At 38.3% G+C, this 16,774-nt stretch overlaps 1 protein-coding gene across 1 annotated transcript; it reads left to right on the top strand.

Moving 5' to 3' along the window:
- Positions 1-4,317: 4,317 nt before the first annotated feature.
- Positions 4,318-16,325, top strand: LOC119796607. The gene is made up of 5 exons (XM_038305233.1): positions 4,318-4,364; positions 7,051-7,311; positions 11,864-12,106; positions 15,537-15,608; positions 16,046-16,325. The coding sequence occupies exons 1-5, from the start codon at positions 4,334-4,336 to the stop codon at positions 16,096-16,098; spliced, it is 660 nt and encodes a 219-aa protein (XP_038161161.1). The 5' UTR covers positions 4,318-4,333; the 3' UTR covers positions 16,099-16,325.
- The last annotated feature ends 449 nt before the right edge of the window (positions 16,326-16,774 follow it).

Here is a 16,774-nt window from a genome sequence, read left to right as displayed (position 1 = left end):
GGAGAGGCTGCTGTATATCGCCTGAGTACGATTAAAGAACAACAAAAAAATGAGGCATCTTGTCTGTGCTCCTTACCGGCACACCGTGGAGGATATCAATATTAGTATCAGTCTTCATCCTACAGTCTAACTTCCAAACAAAGTAACAGAAATTGTTGTGTAAGCCTCCTCTAACCAAAAAACATGCAGATTTACAATGGAGAATCCTTCATGGTATTGTAGCTGTAAATTCTTTTGTTTCTGTTGTTAATCCTCCTGTGGAAGATAAATGTCCATTTTGTGAACAGAGAGAAGCGGTATTTCATTGTTTTTCTGACTGTGTTCGTCTGTAAGCTCTTTTTGTGCTTTTGAGAACTTTTTTCAACAGATATGGTGAAATGTTAACTAAACATGGATTTATTTGTGGTTTTTGATTCACACGGCAAAAAAAGAGCAAATGTGAATTGATTAATTTCTTGTTAGGACAGGCAAAAATGGCTGTGTACATACACTCACCGGCCACTTTATTAGTTTAACTGCTCGTTAACACTTAATTTCTAAGCAGCCAATCACATGGCGGCAACTCAGTGCATTTAGGCATGTAGACATGGTGAAGACAATCTCCTACAGCTCAAACCGAGCATCAGTATGGGGAAGAAAGGTGATTTGAGTGACTTTGAACGTGGCATGATTGTTGGTGCCAGACGGGCTGGTCTGAGTATTTCAGAAACTGCTGATCTACTGGAATTTTCACGCACAACCATCACTCGGGTTTACAGAGAATGGTCCGAAAAAAAGAAAAAACATCCAGTGAGCGGCAGTTCTGTGGGCGGAAATGCCTTGTTGATGCCAGAGGTCAGAGGAGAATGGGAGAATGGCCAGACTGGTTTGAGCTGATAGAAGGGCAACAGTGACTCAAATAACCACCCGTTACAACCAAGGTGGGCAGAAGAGCATCTCTGAACGCACAGTACGTCGAACTCTGAGGCAGATGTGCTACAGCAGCAGAAGACCACACCGGGTGCCACTCCTTTCAGCTAAGAACAGGAAACTGAGGCAACAGTTTGCACAAGCTCATCGAAATTGGACAATAGAAGAGAAGTCTCGATTCCTGCTGCGACATTCGGATGGTAGGGCCAGAATTTGGCGTCTACAACATGAAAGCATGGATCCATCCTGCCTTGTATCAACGGTTCAGGCTGGTGGTGGTGGTGTCATGGTGTGGGGAATATTTTGTTGGCACTCTTTGGGCCCCTTGGTACCAATTGAGCATCGTTGCAACGCGACAGCCTACCTGAGTATTGTTGCTGACCATGTCCATCCCTTTATGACCACAATGTACCCAACTTCTGATGGCTACTTTCAGCAGGATAATGCGCCATGTCATAAAGCTGGAATCATCTCAGACTGGTTTCTTGAACATGACAATGAGTTCACTGTACTCAAATGGCCTCCACAGTCACCAGATCTCAATCTAATATAGCATCTTTGGGATGTGGTGGAACGGAAGATTCGCATAATGGATGTGCAGCCGACAAATCTGCGGCAACTGTGTGATGCCATCATGTCAATATGGACCAAACTCCCTGAGGAATGCTTCCAGCACCTTGTTGAAACTATGCCACGAAGAACCGAGGCAGTTCTGAAGGCAAAAGGGGGTCCAACCCGTTACTAGCAAGGGGTACCTAATAAAGTGGCCGGTGAGTGTAAGTAGAAAGTGGAAGGTGGTGGAAGATTTGAATATGGACTCGGTTTCTTTGTTTATTAACTTGGTTGAATTTTATTTTTACAGATCACTTTCAGATTTAGATTTTTGTCACATCTGGAGTTATGGGAAAGTAATTTGTAGTTATATAGTTGTTTTTTTTCTGTTACATAGTTTGTGAAACTATGTTGATTATTTATTCATAATAAATTAGTTATTAAAATCTCTCTCCCTCTCTCTCTCTCTCTCTCTCTCTCTCTTTCTCTCTCTCTCTCTCTCTCTCTCTCTCTCTCTCTCTCTCTCGTTAGTTGGCCCCGGACAGTGGTGAATATTGGAAGTGCAGTTTCTTCTTATACAAGTATGTGAATAGTTCCATCTGAAATTAATTAAAATAATTTTTTTAAATGGTTATTGAGTCAGATATGTGGCGGGTAATGTTTGATTTATCGAAATGTTTTGTCTGTTACTGTTATCTGTTAATGGCTGTAATTTAAGGACAGATTCTAATATATCTGCACTGTGGGGTCCATAAATCTGACATGATTTTTATTTTTTAATTGATATTTAGCACAATTTGGCTTAACAATAATAGTAATAATACAAATAATATTTTATAAAACAATTATATACAGTACAGACACACCTTATCATTCAAAGAGTTTTTTTTTTATTTTCATGAATACACTGAAGACATTAGAACTTTTAATTAACACATGTAGAATTATGTACTTAACACAAAAGTGTGAAACAACTGAAAATATGTCTTATATTCTAGGTTATTCAAAGTAGCCACTTTTTGCTTTGATTACTGTTTCGCACAGTCTTGGCATTCTTTTGATGAGCTTCAATAGGTAGTTGCCTGTAATGGTTTTCACTTCACAGGTTTTCCCTGTCAGGTTTAATAAGTGGAATTTCTTGCCTTATAAATGGGGTTGGGACCATCAGTTGTGTTGTGCAGAAATCAGTGGGATATACAGCTGATAGTCCTACTGAATAGAGTGTTAGAATTTGTATTATGGCCAGAAAAAAGCAGCTAAGTAACGAAAAACAAGTGGCCATCATTACTTTAAGAAATGAAGGTCAGTCAGTTCGAAAAATTGGAAAAACTTTGAAAGTGTCCCCAAGTGCAGTCGCAAAAACAATCAAGCACTACGAAGAAACTGGCTCACATGAGGACCGCCCCAGGAAAGGAAGACCAAGAGTCACCTCTGCTGTAGAGGATAAGTTCACAGGTTCACAGCAGCTCAGACTAGAGACCAGGTCAATGCCACACAGAGTTCTAGCAGCAGACACATCTCTTGAACAACTGCGAAGAGGAGACTATGTGAATCAGGCCTTCATGGTAAAACAGCTGCTAGGAAACCACTGCTAAGGACAGGCAAAAACAGACTTGCTTGGACTAAAGAACACAAGGAATGGACATTAGACCAGATATGTGCTTTGGCCTGATGAGTCCAAATTTGAGATCTTTGGTTCCAACTTTTGTGTATTTGTTTAACGCAGAAAAGGTGAACGGATGGACTTTACATGCCTGGTTCCCATCGTGAAGCATGGAGGAGGAGGTGTGATGGTGTGGGGGGGCTTTGCTGGTGACACTGTTGGGCATTTGTTCGAAATTGAAGTCATAATGACCCAACATGGCTAATACCCTCATACTGCCCAACAGTGGGATTGTTATTCCAACCTCCTAATAAATGTGCACACTTACCTCTTATATGACTCAATTTCTTTACTAAAAATCTTTTCAATATTACTTCTAAGGGTGAATAAGCTGTATGACATTCTAAATTCTCTTTTTCTCCATAACTGATTTATTAAACAAAACATTGACTAAAACACTTTAGCTTTGATAGTTGTAAGATGTAATTTCTACTTTTTTGCAGCATACTTTACAGCTCACTGTTTCTCTCTGACACAAAGGTTATCTTAAACTCTTGCCTGTATGTCTTTAATATGAATGACAACATCAAGCATTCTTGACTCCTAAAAATATACAAAATGAAAGACATCCTATCTGATGTGTGTTAAGGGGAAAATTCTTCAGCTCCCCCTTGTGATCCTTTAAGACACAATATCTTTCAAGGACTGAGAATAGCTTTACAGAATTACTTAAAATTGATGAAAGTAAACCTTGAATTATTGTTTATTTTAAGTTTCAGAGACAGAACTATTGCTTTATTTGTACATATTTTGTGTTTTATAAGTATTTATTTTTAACTTGCTAAAAAAATAAAAGGTTGTATATTTTAAAAGAAGCTTGTGGATTACAACTTGAATTTATGACATGCCTTTGAATACTGATGCAAGGGACACCAGTGATACTCTAAAAGTTGTCTTGGTAACCCTATGGGCTCTATGTTGAAAATGTGCTCAATTTTTATTTCTCTTACAGTAACAGAACTCCCGATATCTAACAAGTTCGAAGGAAGGGGCGTTTATTGGTACTTCCTGGTACTCTTAATTGCTGTTGCAGAAAAAAACAACAACCTGATATTACATTTCATTTTATTACTAGAAAAAAAGAGTTTCACCAACTGGAACCTACATAAAAACTAAAAGTGGTTTAGCCTGGTCCAGGCTCTTTGCTAAAGGCGTGACAACACTTATCAAGCTGAGGTGCAGTCCCTCGTAGAGCAACATAGAGGAAGCATGTACTTCACAACACTTTGCACTCTTGCTGGTGAGTTCTAGATGTTTTATTTACTACTACTTTATAATAGATGGGAAGGGTTAGAAAACTGAACTCTTTCTGTAAAGTCAGGTTTTTACTTACAGTAAATGTGTTTTTGTGTGAAAAATTATTTAATTATTAGAAAATGCTCAGTGTGGTGGGTTTACAGACAGCTCTCTTCCATTTTGTTTTAGTAAAACTACTCCTTTATTTGATATTTATATGTGATATGGACAAAAACTACATCTAGAGGTACTACTTTAACCGCTACTTATGACCTTTCCATCCTTAAACTAATGTGGTTATCATTAACCAGAGTTCCATTTTGTTACTTTCACTGTCAGACTGAAAGTGACACTTACAGTTAAAAGTTCAAACAACTTCAACATAAGAAGATGTGAGTAAGAGAGTCAGAATTTTTTCCCTCAGTCCCCCAGACTCTGTTCTTCTATGGAAAACATTTAAAAAAACATTTTAAAAAAATCAATTTTTCATGACCTTGATGTTTTTTCCATCAAACACCTACATAGCTATACAACCATCTATTTTCCACACCCATGTTATCCTGTGCCATGGCATACAGGCTTCTGTAGAGAAAAAGAACTTCATCTTTAACTTTACATCCAAAAAAGCTCACCGGCTTGTATTGTGTCTTAACGTCATGTTGGTAAAAAATAATGACCACTAAGACGTGTGCATAGTGCCAATATTCGCCTTAACCTGTATTTTACGGTTTGCAATATTCAGAACTAACCCCGAGAACATTTACATCAAAGAAGCCCGCTGGGCACACAGCAAACTGGAGCAGGGGGAGAGATGGCAAGTTGTCTGGAGCAAGCACAGGAGAAGAGCAGCAAAGCAGAGCATAGCAGTAGATCGTAGAAGGTTAACGGCCAAACAGAGGACCCTGAATTTAGGGGATTGGTTGTAGATGGCCCAGGCTAGCTATAGAAGCTAAATAAGGAGAATCAAAGGAGGGCATCGGTAGATCAGGTAAGTCTGCACGTCAGATAGAGCCCTAAAGACAGGGGAGGGCAGCCGCTTGCCAAGAGAAAAGCATTGGTACATCAGAGAAATCAAAAAATAGAGCAGGGACAGGCAGTTACTGGTTTGGACTAGCCTCTAGAGGCTAACTGAAGAGGATCAAAGGAGGACAGCGGTAGATCAGAGGAGTCTGCTGGGCAGAGTGCCAGAGCAATGGGGAGAAGGTGGCAGCTGACTGGTGTCTGTACTAAAGGTAGGATGACAAAACAGTCGTTTTAGGGCTAAATTAAAACTATTTTTTTAAAAGCCACCTACAAACATCTTAAGAGCATTCCCCACTTCATCCTTTGTCAACATTATTTTCACCTACGTTATGGAGGCCTATCTGTCAACGGGATGCATATGTCAAAAGAATCTAGGATCTTTAGTAGTTAATCACATTATTTTTTGAGTGCATGTAAAGGTATCAAACATGTTTCCAATTTAAATGAAGATATGAAATTATATAAAATAACATACAATGACAAATTATAATATTGTTATTATTTTCTTCCTGGTCTTTCGCCAGTTCTTTGATTTTGGCCATGGTTGAGTTTGAGTCTGAGTGTCAGGCTCTAAATTGGTGTTCTTTATACAGATAACAAGTGTTAACAAGTTCCATTAACACAGTTAACAAGTAGAGAACAGAAGAGGTCCTTAAAGAAGAAGTTACCTTTCTGTGCAGGCCAGAATGCTTGATTTTCTGTGGGTGACCAAATACTTTTTTTCTCCATCATTTACAAAGAAATTATTTTAAAAAACCCTACAATGTAATTTCCTGGATTTGTTTTTTTATTTTTCTATTACAATTGACATGTACCTGTTACAGAAATTTCAGACCTCTCTCATTTTTCGTAGCAGAAGAACTTGCACAGACAGTGGCTGCCTAAATAATTTTTTGAATACCTTAGTAGGTAGGAACTTTATTTATTTAATTCCCAATGGGGGAATTCATGTGTCCAGTAACACCTATTAATCACAGAAACCACACACACGCACAAACACTAAAAATGGAAAAATATGAATTAAATTGTTTGCTATTCAGAAAATGCACTTGGTTAGCATGATGTGTTGTGCAGACTCTTTGCAGCAGGATTCATCTCCTGAACCGCTCTGTTCTACAATGCAGCAAGACCAGTCTGTCACTATGACTATTTCGCTAAGTGGCCTCATGTAGTTTGTTTTCCATCCTAGAGGTTGGTCTGCATCAGATGTCTTGTCGTCTTCTTCACCAACACCACCAGAGGATCTGCTCCCCCTATTACAGATTGACATTTTCTGATCAGTTTGTCAAGCCCCTTACCATCCAAGACAATGATGCTGTTATGCCAACAAACAACCCCAAAGAACATTTATCTAACATTGATGACTAGCCAGCAAAAATGAGCCAAAGCAGTCAGGCAGAATTTACATGAGGTGCTCAAAAACCCTGATTGAGTGCCAAGAAAACCAAAATACATATATTGTTAGGGAGGGGAGGTAACATTAAAAGGTGTGCTAATTGGGGACTTGAAGAATGTTGTGATATTGAAGGTTGGAAACAAGGTGAACCGAGGCAAACAAATCTTTAGAGCCTTGGATGGCGTAACTAGAACCTGGACCTTAACAAAGCAACTAAAATATACTAATCTGCGATATCTGACAATTCACTCTGTATCTCCTTCTCTTTCAGCTGTTTTGAGAATATTTCCAAACAGATCTCAGTTCTTTCTATATGATTCGATTGTGCTCAGCTGTGTGAACGATGGAAACTCATCTGACTGGAGAGTAATGAGAAAAACAACCAACAGCGAAGCCAAAGAGTGTTCCTCCTGGGGGAAGATAAATGTGTCGCAATGCTTAATCGATGCCGTTTACAAATTAGACAGTGGATTGTACTGGTGTGAATCCAGAACTGGAGCATGCAGTGAAGTTATAAACATCACTGTGACAGGTGGGTGCAGCTAAACAGCAATTGGATATATTTCTATCAATGAGCCACTGCTATTACTTTGTCTTCAACTTTATATTAATTTTTTTGGGAAACAGCTCGGAAAATTTTTGAGGCTAATTTACTGTAAGCATGTAAAAAAAATACAGCTTTTGTTATTAAATTAAATAACCTAGAGACAGGAGGGTAAGAGTGTATAACTGTCCGACAATTTTACATAATGTTAATTAATGTTAACTGAAGTGATTCATGAACACATGCTTGCTCAACACATACAAGGTCTAAATTCCATCAAATAATATGTTCGATGTTAATCATAATCATTTAAAATTTTATGTTTTTATTCAGAAAAAATCACGGCTAATGTCTTTCTCTTTCAAGGTAAAATATGCTCTGTGTTTGATGTCAAAGGAGTGGTCACCCAGAAATCTGACTTTTCGTATTAAAACACTGTTGTTGGAGTCGGGCTTTAGTTAAAATCTACCCAAAAAGAAAAAACAAATTGTGAGATTTGTTTGTTCTGTTTTTTGCTGTTTCTGTTGAGTGTGGGCTCTTTGTTCTAACCAACAAAAGCAAACAAGAGCATGTTTTCTAATAAGCAAGATTTTTGGTCTTCTACTTGATTACTTCACTTTAGAAAGGTTATTAACATTAGCCCGCCTTGCTATCACCACTCCCATCTTTATTCCACTAATGGTGGCCATTAAAACAACCAGGCAGTGGATAAGTATTGCTGTCTGCGTTATTTTTTAACTTTTGCGTATGAGACTGGGAAACAACGTTAAACAAACTACTAATGTAGCTAATGCTGAAATTACATAAAGCTCATACACACAATTTAGATTCTAAACTAAAAAGAAAAAAAGGTCAAAATGAGTTCCAGTGTATTTAAAGACCACTGTATATGTAATATAGCAGGTTATAACTAATTCAAAGTAGTAGATTATATTATACACTGCAAAAAATGAAATCTAAATAAGTCATTTCTTCTTAAAATAAGTGATTTTTTTCTTGAATTAAGGATTTAAGTGAGACACTTTGCCAATGGAACAAGACAATTTACACAAAATAAGAAAAGACAATTGCATTGTCTTATAATATCTAGATAGCTTATTTTAAGAGTAAAAATACTCATTCTATTGGCAAATCATCTTATTTACCTGCTCAAATTAAGGGTAAATACCCTTAATTTAAGACATTTTTACTCATTTTGAGATCATTTTTGCTGTGTACCAAGCAACATGACTCAGTGGACAGTTTAATTATCCAGTTTTCATTTGAAAGGCAGAATAGTCATTGAACATTATTTTTTTTAGATAGTTTAGAAATATAGACTTATATTTCTATTATATTTCTATTTATTCTGATGTTTGAAGTAAATTGATTGATATGAATCATCAGAAAATTCCAATTGTATTATTTTATTATTAACTATGTTCACACCAAAAACAGGACGTGAGAATCTTGAACATAATAAGGACATGTTTATCTATGTTTCCCCCTTATCTAAACTAGGGAGGAAACTTCTTTTCAAACCTCCTTATTTTCCAGACATCTCAGCATAAAGAATGGAACAAAGCTTCTAAGCAATCACCCCTATTCAGGAGCAGAAAAAAGGCACACTTTAATATTTTATCTCACTAACAGGCCAAGGAAAAAATATGATTCCACACCTTCCACGCACTTTGCTATAATACTATGTAAATCCGTCACCCTCGCTGCACGCGCCTCGCTTGGCCTGAATGCATGTTTACACATTAGTGTACTGAAAAAAGTACTAAAAAAAAAAAAAGATATCTCTTTTTTCCTTAAAAGACAGGGGATCCTGTTAAAACTTTGAAAATTAAAAATATGCTAGAATATGTGCAGGTTTACTGATTAGGTAGTTAACTGATTAGGTAGTTAACTCAGCTTTGTTGATGATAAGAGTACGGTAAACAAAAATTAAAACTCATGAAGCATGAAATGAAAACACAGTATAGACAAAAGCACTCCTTTAATAAGAGATTTCATTTGAGATTTTTTTTTAAATCTAATACACTATATTGCCAAAAGTATTTGCTCACCTGCCTTGACTCACATATGAGCTTAAGTGACATCCCGTTCCTAATCCATAGGGTTCAATATGACGTCGGTCCACCCTTTGCAGCTAGAACAGCTTCAACTCTTCTGGGAAGGCTGTCCACAAGGTTTAGGAGTGTGTTTATGGGAATTTTGACCATTCTTCCAGAAGCGCATTTGTGAGGTCGCACACTGATGTTGGACGAGAAGGCCTGGCTCTCAGTCTCCGCTCTAATTCATCCCAAAGGTGTTCTATCGGGTTGAGGTCAGGACTCTGTGCAGGCCAGTCAAGTTCATCCACACCAGACTCTGTCATCCATGTCTTTATGGACCTTGCTTTGTGCACTGGTGCACAGTCATGTTGGAAGAGGAAGGGGCCAGCTCCAAACTGTTCCCACAAAGTTGGGAGCATGGAATTGTCCAAAATGTCTTGGTATGCTGAAGCATTCAGAGTTCCTTTCACTGGAACTAAGGGGCCAAGCCCAGCTCCTGAAAAACAACCCCACACCATAATCCCCCCTCCACCAAACTTTACACTTGGCACAATGCAGTCAGACAAGTACCGTTCTCCTGGCAACCGCCAAACCCAGACCCGTCCATCAGATTGCCAGATGGAGAAGCGCGATTCGTCACTCCAGAGAACGCGTCTCCACTGCTCTAGAGTCCAGTGGCGGCGTGCTTTACACCACCGCATCCGACGCTTTGCATTGCACTTGGTGATGTATGGCTTGGATGCAGCTGCTCGACCATGGAAACCCATTCCATGAAGCTCTCTGCGCACTGTTCTTGAGCTAATCTGAAGGCCACATGAAGTTTGGAGGTCTGTAGTGATTGACTCTGCAGAAAGTTGGCGACCTCTTCGCACTATGCGCTTCAGCATCCGCTGACCCCGCTCCGTCAGTTTACGTGGCCTACCACTTCGTGGCTGAGTTACTGTCGTTCCCAAACACTTCCATTTTCTTATAATACAGCTGACAGTTGACTGTGGAATATTTAGGAGCGAGGAAATTTCACGACTGGATTTGTTGCACAGGTGGCATCCTATCACAGTTCCACGCTGGAATTCACTGAGCTCCTGAGAGCGACCCATTCTTTCACAAATGTTTGTAAAAACAGTCTGCATGCTTAGGTGCTTGAATTTATACACCTGTGGCCATGGAAGTGATTGGAACACCTGATTCCAATAATTTGGATGGGTGAGCAAATACTTTTGGCAATATAGTGTATTACTTTCAGACCGCCAGCAGCAGGAGCAGCAAAACAAAACGTGCAGCTTCCTTTTTGATGCTTGTACAAGTTTAGTTCCACTAAGTGGGTCTGATGCATGTTGGATGGAGCTACTCTATCCTATTTTTTTGCCTGTAACAGCCATCCATCCATTTTCTAGCACGCTTCTAGTGGGGTCGCAAGGGGTTCTGGTGCCTATCTACAGCAGTCAATGGTCAAGAGGCAGGGTCCACCCTGGACAGGTCGCCAGTCCATTGCAGTTGTCTGTAACAATGGCAGCTATATTTGCTGTTATAAGTCGCCAAAAACTAGTTTTAATGTGTTTTTTAGTGAGAAAGTCCACGTGAAAGCTTCATCTGTGCAGACACTTCATCATGATTATGATCCTGCCTTCAAATATTATTTCTCTGTCGGAGCTGCTCAGACCCCCGTACACACTGCAAAAAATAGAAATCTCAATAAGTTATTTTTTCTTAAAATAAGTGTGTTTTTCCTTGATTTGAGGAGGTAAGTAAGACACTTTGCCAATGGAACAAGACAATTTCCTTTTAAAATAAGAAAAAACTATTTTATCGTCTTATTTCAAGTAAATATTATCTAACTATCTTATTTTAAGAGTAGAAATACTCATTCCATTGGCAAATCATCTTATTTACCTGCTCAAATTAAGGCTAAATATACTTAATTTAAGCCATTTTTTACTGATTTCTGGATTGTTTTTGCAGTGCACCGGCAGTGATCTGTCACTTGGAACCCTGTTCAAAAGCAGCCTCTGGCCCGGTTGCCTCTTCACGGTTTTCTCCTACTGTTTGTGGTGGCTTAAAGGTGTTTTTCACCTACGTACAGTAATCCAAACTACAGGCACCTGTGTTAAAACCCAACATATTTAGCTGGCAGGTCTGTCTCCCTGCCAGCTCCCAGATTGGCTTCTCTGATTGGTTGATGTGGCATGTCGAGCCTCAAAAGTTCAATTTTTCCAACTTCAGCAGCTGCTGCTTTCTTAATTGGGTTGCATGCGTCAGATGCTCAGAAGCTCATGATGCGTTGCTTCTGCTGCTCAAAATGCGCTGCGGAACCTTTTGATGCACCAAGATGCAAGTCAACCATTGACTTTGCATATAAACTGCTTCTGCTGCCTCTGCTGTTTGTTGTCTTAACGTAGCATAAGGCAGTTAAACCATAATCTTAATTTTTTGGGGGGGAGGTTGGCTTACTCATTTTATATCATAAAGGGCTTTTATGTTATTTATCTCTGTCTGGTGCTCAGATGGTCCTGTGATCCTGGAGAATCCTGTGCTTCCTGTAGCAGAGGGAGAAGCAGTGAGCCTGCACTGCATCCATAAAAATGGCTCCTCCAACCTCACTCAGTTTTATAAAGATGGTCTCCTGATTGGGAGCAGCACAACTGGAAACATCACCATCCAGGATGTTTCCAAGTCTGAGGAAGGTCTCTATAAGTGTAACATTGCTGGAGCTGGAGAATCGGCAGAGAGCTGGCTGTCAGTCAGAGGTGAGAAGAAATTTGCACAAAGAGCTGATGAACTTCATTAAATTTAATGATTAGTGACATGTCTGCTGTGGGTGTTTGTAGGTTGTGTCACTGTTCTAGTGTATTTATAGCTTTGAACTATAACTGTTTTACCCCTCCCCCATATGCCGTTGAAGGTAGGAAGCCGGACTCTCTTCACTTTCGACCTGCATACGTGTTACTTCCTGTTGTTGCTGTCTGTCTCTCTTTTGCATCATTGAAGCTCTTTCACTTCTGGAAAAAATTCAAAGGTCAGCCCTGTTTCCTATGAATCAAGTACTGTTTTTTTTTTTTTTTTTTTTTTTTTTAAGTAGTTGAAAGAGAGATTGGGAAAATATGTTCTAACCAGGAATTTTGTCTTTTTTGAATGCTTGGCAACATGAACAGGGAGGTGTTTTTTATTTATACAATTGCAACATTATATTGTGTACATAAGTTGTGTCACAAAAAATTATTATCATAAATTATATATTTGTTTATATATATCTTAATAATAACATATTTGTCCCTACTTAAAGGGGTCATAGAATATAAAACTGAGTTTACATTGTCATAGATGAATAACAATAGTTCAGTGGGTGAAATGGACGTACAGAGTTCAAACCCCATCGACACCTCCTTTCTCTACAAATCTCATAATTCTAAACTCCATGCATCCATTTTCTGTCATGCTTATCCCAAGCGGGGTTGCCAGGGTTGCTGGTGCCCATCTCCAGCTGTCTATGGGCGAGAGGCGGGGTACACCCTGGAGAGGTCGCCGAAGTAACCGGAGAGAACCCATGCATGCTCAGGAAGAACATGCAAACTCTGCAGAAAAAAAGTGGGCCGAGAATCTAACCTGGAACATTCTTGCTGCAAGAAGGCAGTGCTACTCACTGCCCCACTGTGCAGCCCACGATTAGAAACTTCCATCATAAAATGGGCAAATTCAAACAAAGCCCCGAATTGACTTCAATTCGGAGATGTTGCCTTATTTGATTCTGGCCTGTACTTTTGTCACTCCCTGAAATTTACATACAGATCAGCCAACAGGTTCACTGGCCCAAAGGGGGGTATGAAGGGTCGACTGCTGGGCCGCTAATTGGACTGGACCTCAGCAGAGAGCCATGAGCCGCCCGTCCTCAGCCGGAGGAGGGGGGCTGGGGCCTGGTAACAGACATCCCAAGGCTCCTGGAAGTTCTGGGAGTCTCCTTGATATAGATAGTTGTTCACGGATGCCCGCGAGTCGGATAAATTATCCCATATTTTAGACTATGCAAGGTGGTGTTTTTTTTAACGTCAGTGAGTGCGTGCAGGCAATACAATAATTGGTGCACCATGTGCGGATTACAACTGCTTCGATTACACATACAACAATAAAGTGTGGGGAGAAGGTTGCTTGTGAAACCTGTGCATATCTGTCCAAAGCAATGCTCTGTTTTACGAGCTTTCCAGGTGACTGGTTTTCAAAGAGCGTGCCGATTGGATTAGTCAGAAAAATAAGCCAATAAGTTTGGTTTACTCTCTTACAGTCACCTAGTTACCACTCAAGACGTACATCCTGTGAAATAGGCTGAATCCTCCTGTAAAAACCAAAAATATAAGACTCACTTTACAGCAGAATATACTAAAGTATATCCACGTCTAGTTAAGGTGAAGAATGATGAAATGTGTATGAATGGGGAACGGTGCAGGTCGGTTGTCTTCGGCGGCGGCGAGCGAGGGAGCGCATGTAATTTCCTCTCAAGTCGAAATCACGAAACCAAGTCATTCTTTTTGTTACTGGCTTTAACCCTTTATAGGGCAAGTTACAGTTTTTGATTACTTGCATATCCCTTACAAATGGAGTCCCCTCAGTGAGGTCTAGAAGCACAAGATATATATCCAGTCATTCAGCAAAGATCCTGCTACATGGCTATACATCTTATTTTGGAATTTGTCCAATTATTTGATCCCTTGAATGATATATTACCTACTGTAAATTAAGTTTAACAAAAAGTTAAAAAGCCAAGAAAAAAGGAAAAAAGCTCATTCAAAAGTTAAAAAAGTAAAGTTGAAAAGGTAATAAGCCTATTTAACAATTATATTTAAGTTTATACACTAAAGAAATGTAAGTGCCGGTATCAGCATTAATGCTTTTAAGGTTATGTTGTAACAAAAAAATGTGTTTCTTTCACTCTCAGAGTTTTTCCTGAATTCCTTATAGAAGCACTTTTGTTATTTTCTTAATATATTCGGGCAAGTTGTCGTTTCTTATTACATTGACATTGATTTTTGCCATCAAAATATCCATATTGTTTGAAATTTACAAAGGTAATAATAAGGTCTTGTCCTGGATTCCAATTACACCATTGGCTTGAAATTTTGAAAGTATTTCCGTGCCCTATAAAAGGTTAATCACTCAAGAAGCATGATAGTGTGCCATGAGAAATGTTAAAACCTACAGACAAAAAAGCAAATAGAACTAATTATTTTCCCGTAAAGACATCAAAGGAAAAATGCGACCATAGAAATTCTTTGCGTTACGTCTTAACGGTCAAACAAAGTTAACCGTAAAATAAACAAAAATGTACCTCATTAGCTGATTTCCCATGAGAGAAAATTAGAATCTTCAGTCCTTTAATGCACTATGCACTTTATCCAATTTTCTTATAACATTGCTGTTGGCTTATGAAGAAGAATCAAATAGGTGTCTCCTAATAGCTTCGTCCAAAACCACGTTACTGATCCACAGGTACCCCTTAGTTAAGACTCGTTTCCCCCATATCAAACAAACACTATACATGAAATACATGAAATTATGCTTTTAATATTTAACTATTGTTATTAGAAATAGATGTATTTATGAACTCCATTTTTAATCAAAATATTTATTGATCTGTTATTTATTTATTTATTTATTATGACTTCGATGGCAGCTACAGCTAGGGTTGGTGTTACACTGTAGTTGACCAAAATCCCGAACAATTTTGAAATTCACCCAGACATTTCTTTAGGTATGAAAAGAAGGACGTTTGAAGGGTGTTTGGGAAAAAGAGGACGTCTGGTCACCCTACCATATCAACAATTTGATGTTTCAGTGAGTGAGTGCTTGTTGCTGATGCATCTGCTCAGCAGCAATGCTCAACCAACCAATCAGCTCAAGGCTCATCTAAATATTCATGATCATACCATAAAAGGAAGGAAACCTGTCGTTTCAATCTAGGGCTTCTAACCAGGGTTGCATTAGGGCTCATAGAACATCAAATATACCATTTTCAGCCCAATCAATGTTACAAACCCTTTTCAGAGACCTTAAAGACCAACACCAAATACCCTATATAATCATTCTATGACCCCTTTAAAATGAGGTGTTATATTAAGTATATTATTAATATATTAGTTACATTGCAAGTTAGCAGCTATTTAATGTGTAGGAAATGTTTTTCTGCAGCTAAAGCGGACGATGACATGTCCTATATCGATGTCACCTTCCTACAGGGAGTGCAGCCAAAGGCAAATGCAGGTAATTTCTCTAACTGAAAATAAACAGCAGTCAATGCATGATATTTAAGCAAAAAGCTGTATTTTTTTTATTTCATATATACAAGGTCCCAACGCAACATTTTCAGATAAAATCTTCTAACATAACTGTCAAAGGCTGGTCCTAAATATGGTTTGGTTTCACACTTTGTCAATGTTATATTGATGAAGGGCTTTGAGTTTTGTTATGCTTTTTGTTTGTTAGGTCAAGCAAACTACAAATTGAAATAAGTAGCTTAAATAAATATTTAGATGCATCCAAAATTGAAAGAACTGATATTTTAACATTATTCAATGAGGAATGTGTTACCAAATGACACTGCATTGAATGTAAATGAAATATTTAAGTGCAAGAATTATACAAACCTGTCTTTTATTTTATTAATTGCTGAATAAACTGAATTAATCTGTCATTTACAGAAAGAACATCTGAACCACCACTATACTCAACAATCAAATGTGGAACCGGCTGATAGGATCCCACCCGCATTAATCGCTTAAAAATGTCTTGTTATATAATGTTTGTATTTTTCCTGATATTTTTTAAAGAAGACATTCTTCATAATGCTTTATTTTGCATTTCATGTAACAAAGTGAGAAAGTCCTTTACATATCCAAAATGATCTGAAATATCAAAACATTATATCCTATGTATTTTGGGTTAAAATATGACAAAAGTATACATACAGAGAGCATCATGTAGGCTTACAGTTTTTTTCACCATGTGACTTCTATTCTCAGTTTAGTGATGTTCTATAGTGTGATTTCCACTGCAGTGGAGCTTCCCAGACACTTATTACATTATTTACATTCAATGATTTACAGACTTCAAATAGGTTTTCTAAATTATATTACGATATTAGGATTGTGATAATAATACAAAACATTTGGTTGTCTCCTAAAAAGGGTGCAAGATGCTGGTATTGCATTTTTAACTAAAATAAGTCAATGATAAAGATGACTAATGGCAAAAAACTTCCATGTAGTTACTGTTCTAAAGGGTCCATGAGCCAGATGAAACCAGGAGCAGTACATCCAAACAAGGTATATGTAGAAAAGTGATGGTAGAAGGCAACTCAGGTTTATTGTATATAGAACAATTCAGTACAAAGACAATTCAAAATGCAAAGTTATTAAGATAAAAACATT

The sequence above is a fragment of the Cyprinodon tularosa genome, unplaced genomic scaffold, assembly GCF_016077235.1.
Source record: "Cyprinodon tularosa strain WSP-4 unplaced genomic scaffold, ASM1607723v1 ctg553, whole genome shotgun sequence".
NCBI classification, from domain to species: domain Eukaryota; kingdom Metazoa; phylum Chordata; class Actinopteri; order Cyprinodontiformes; family Cyprinodontidae; genus Cyprinodon; species Cyprinodon tularosa.
The sequence above is the reverse complement of the archived record's forward strand: the minus strand, read 5'-3'. Positions and strand labels throughout refer to the sequence as shown.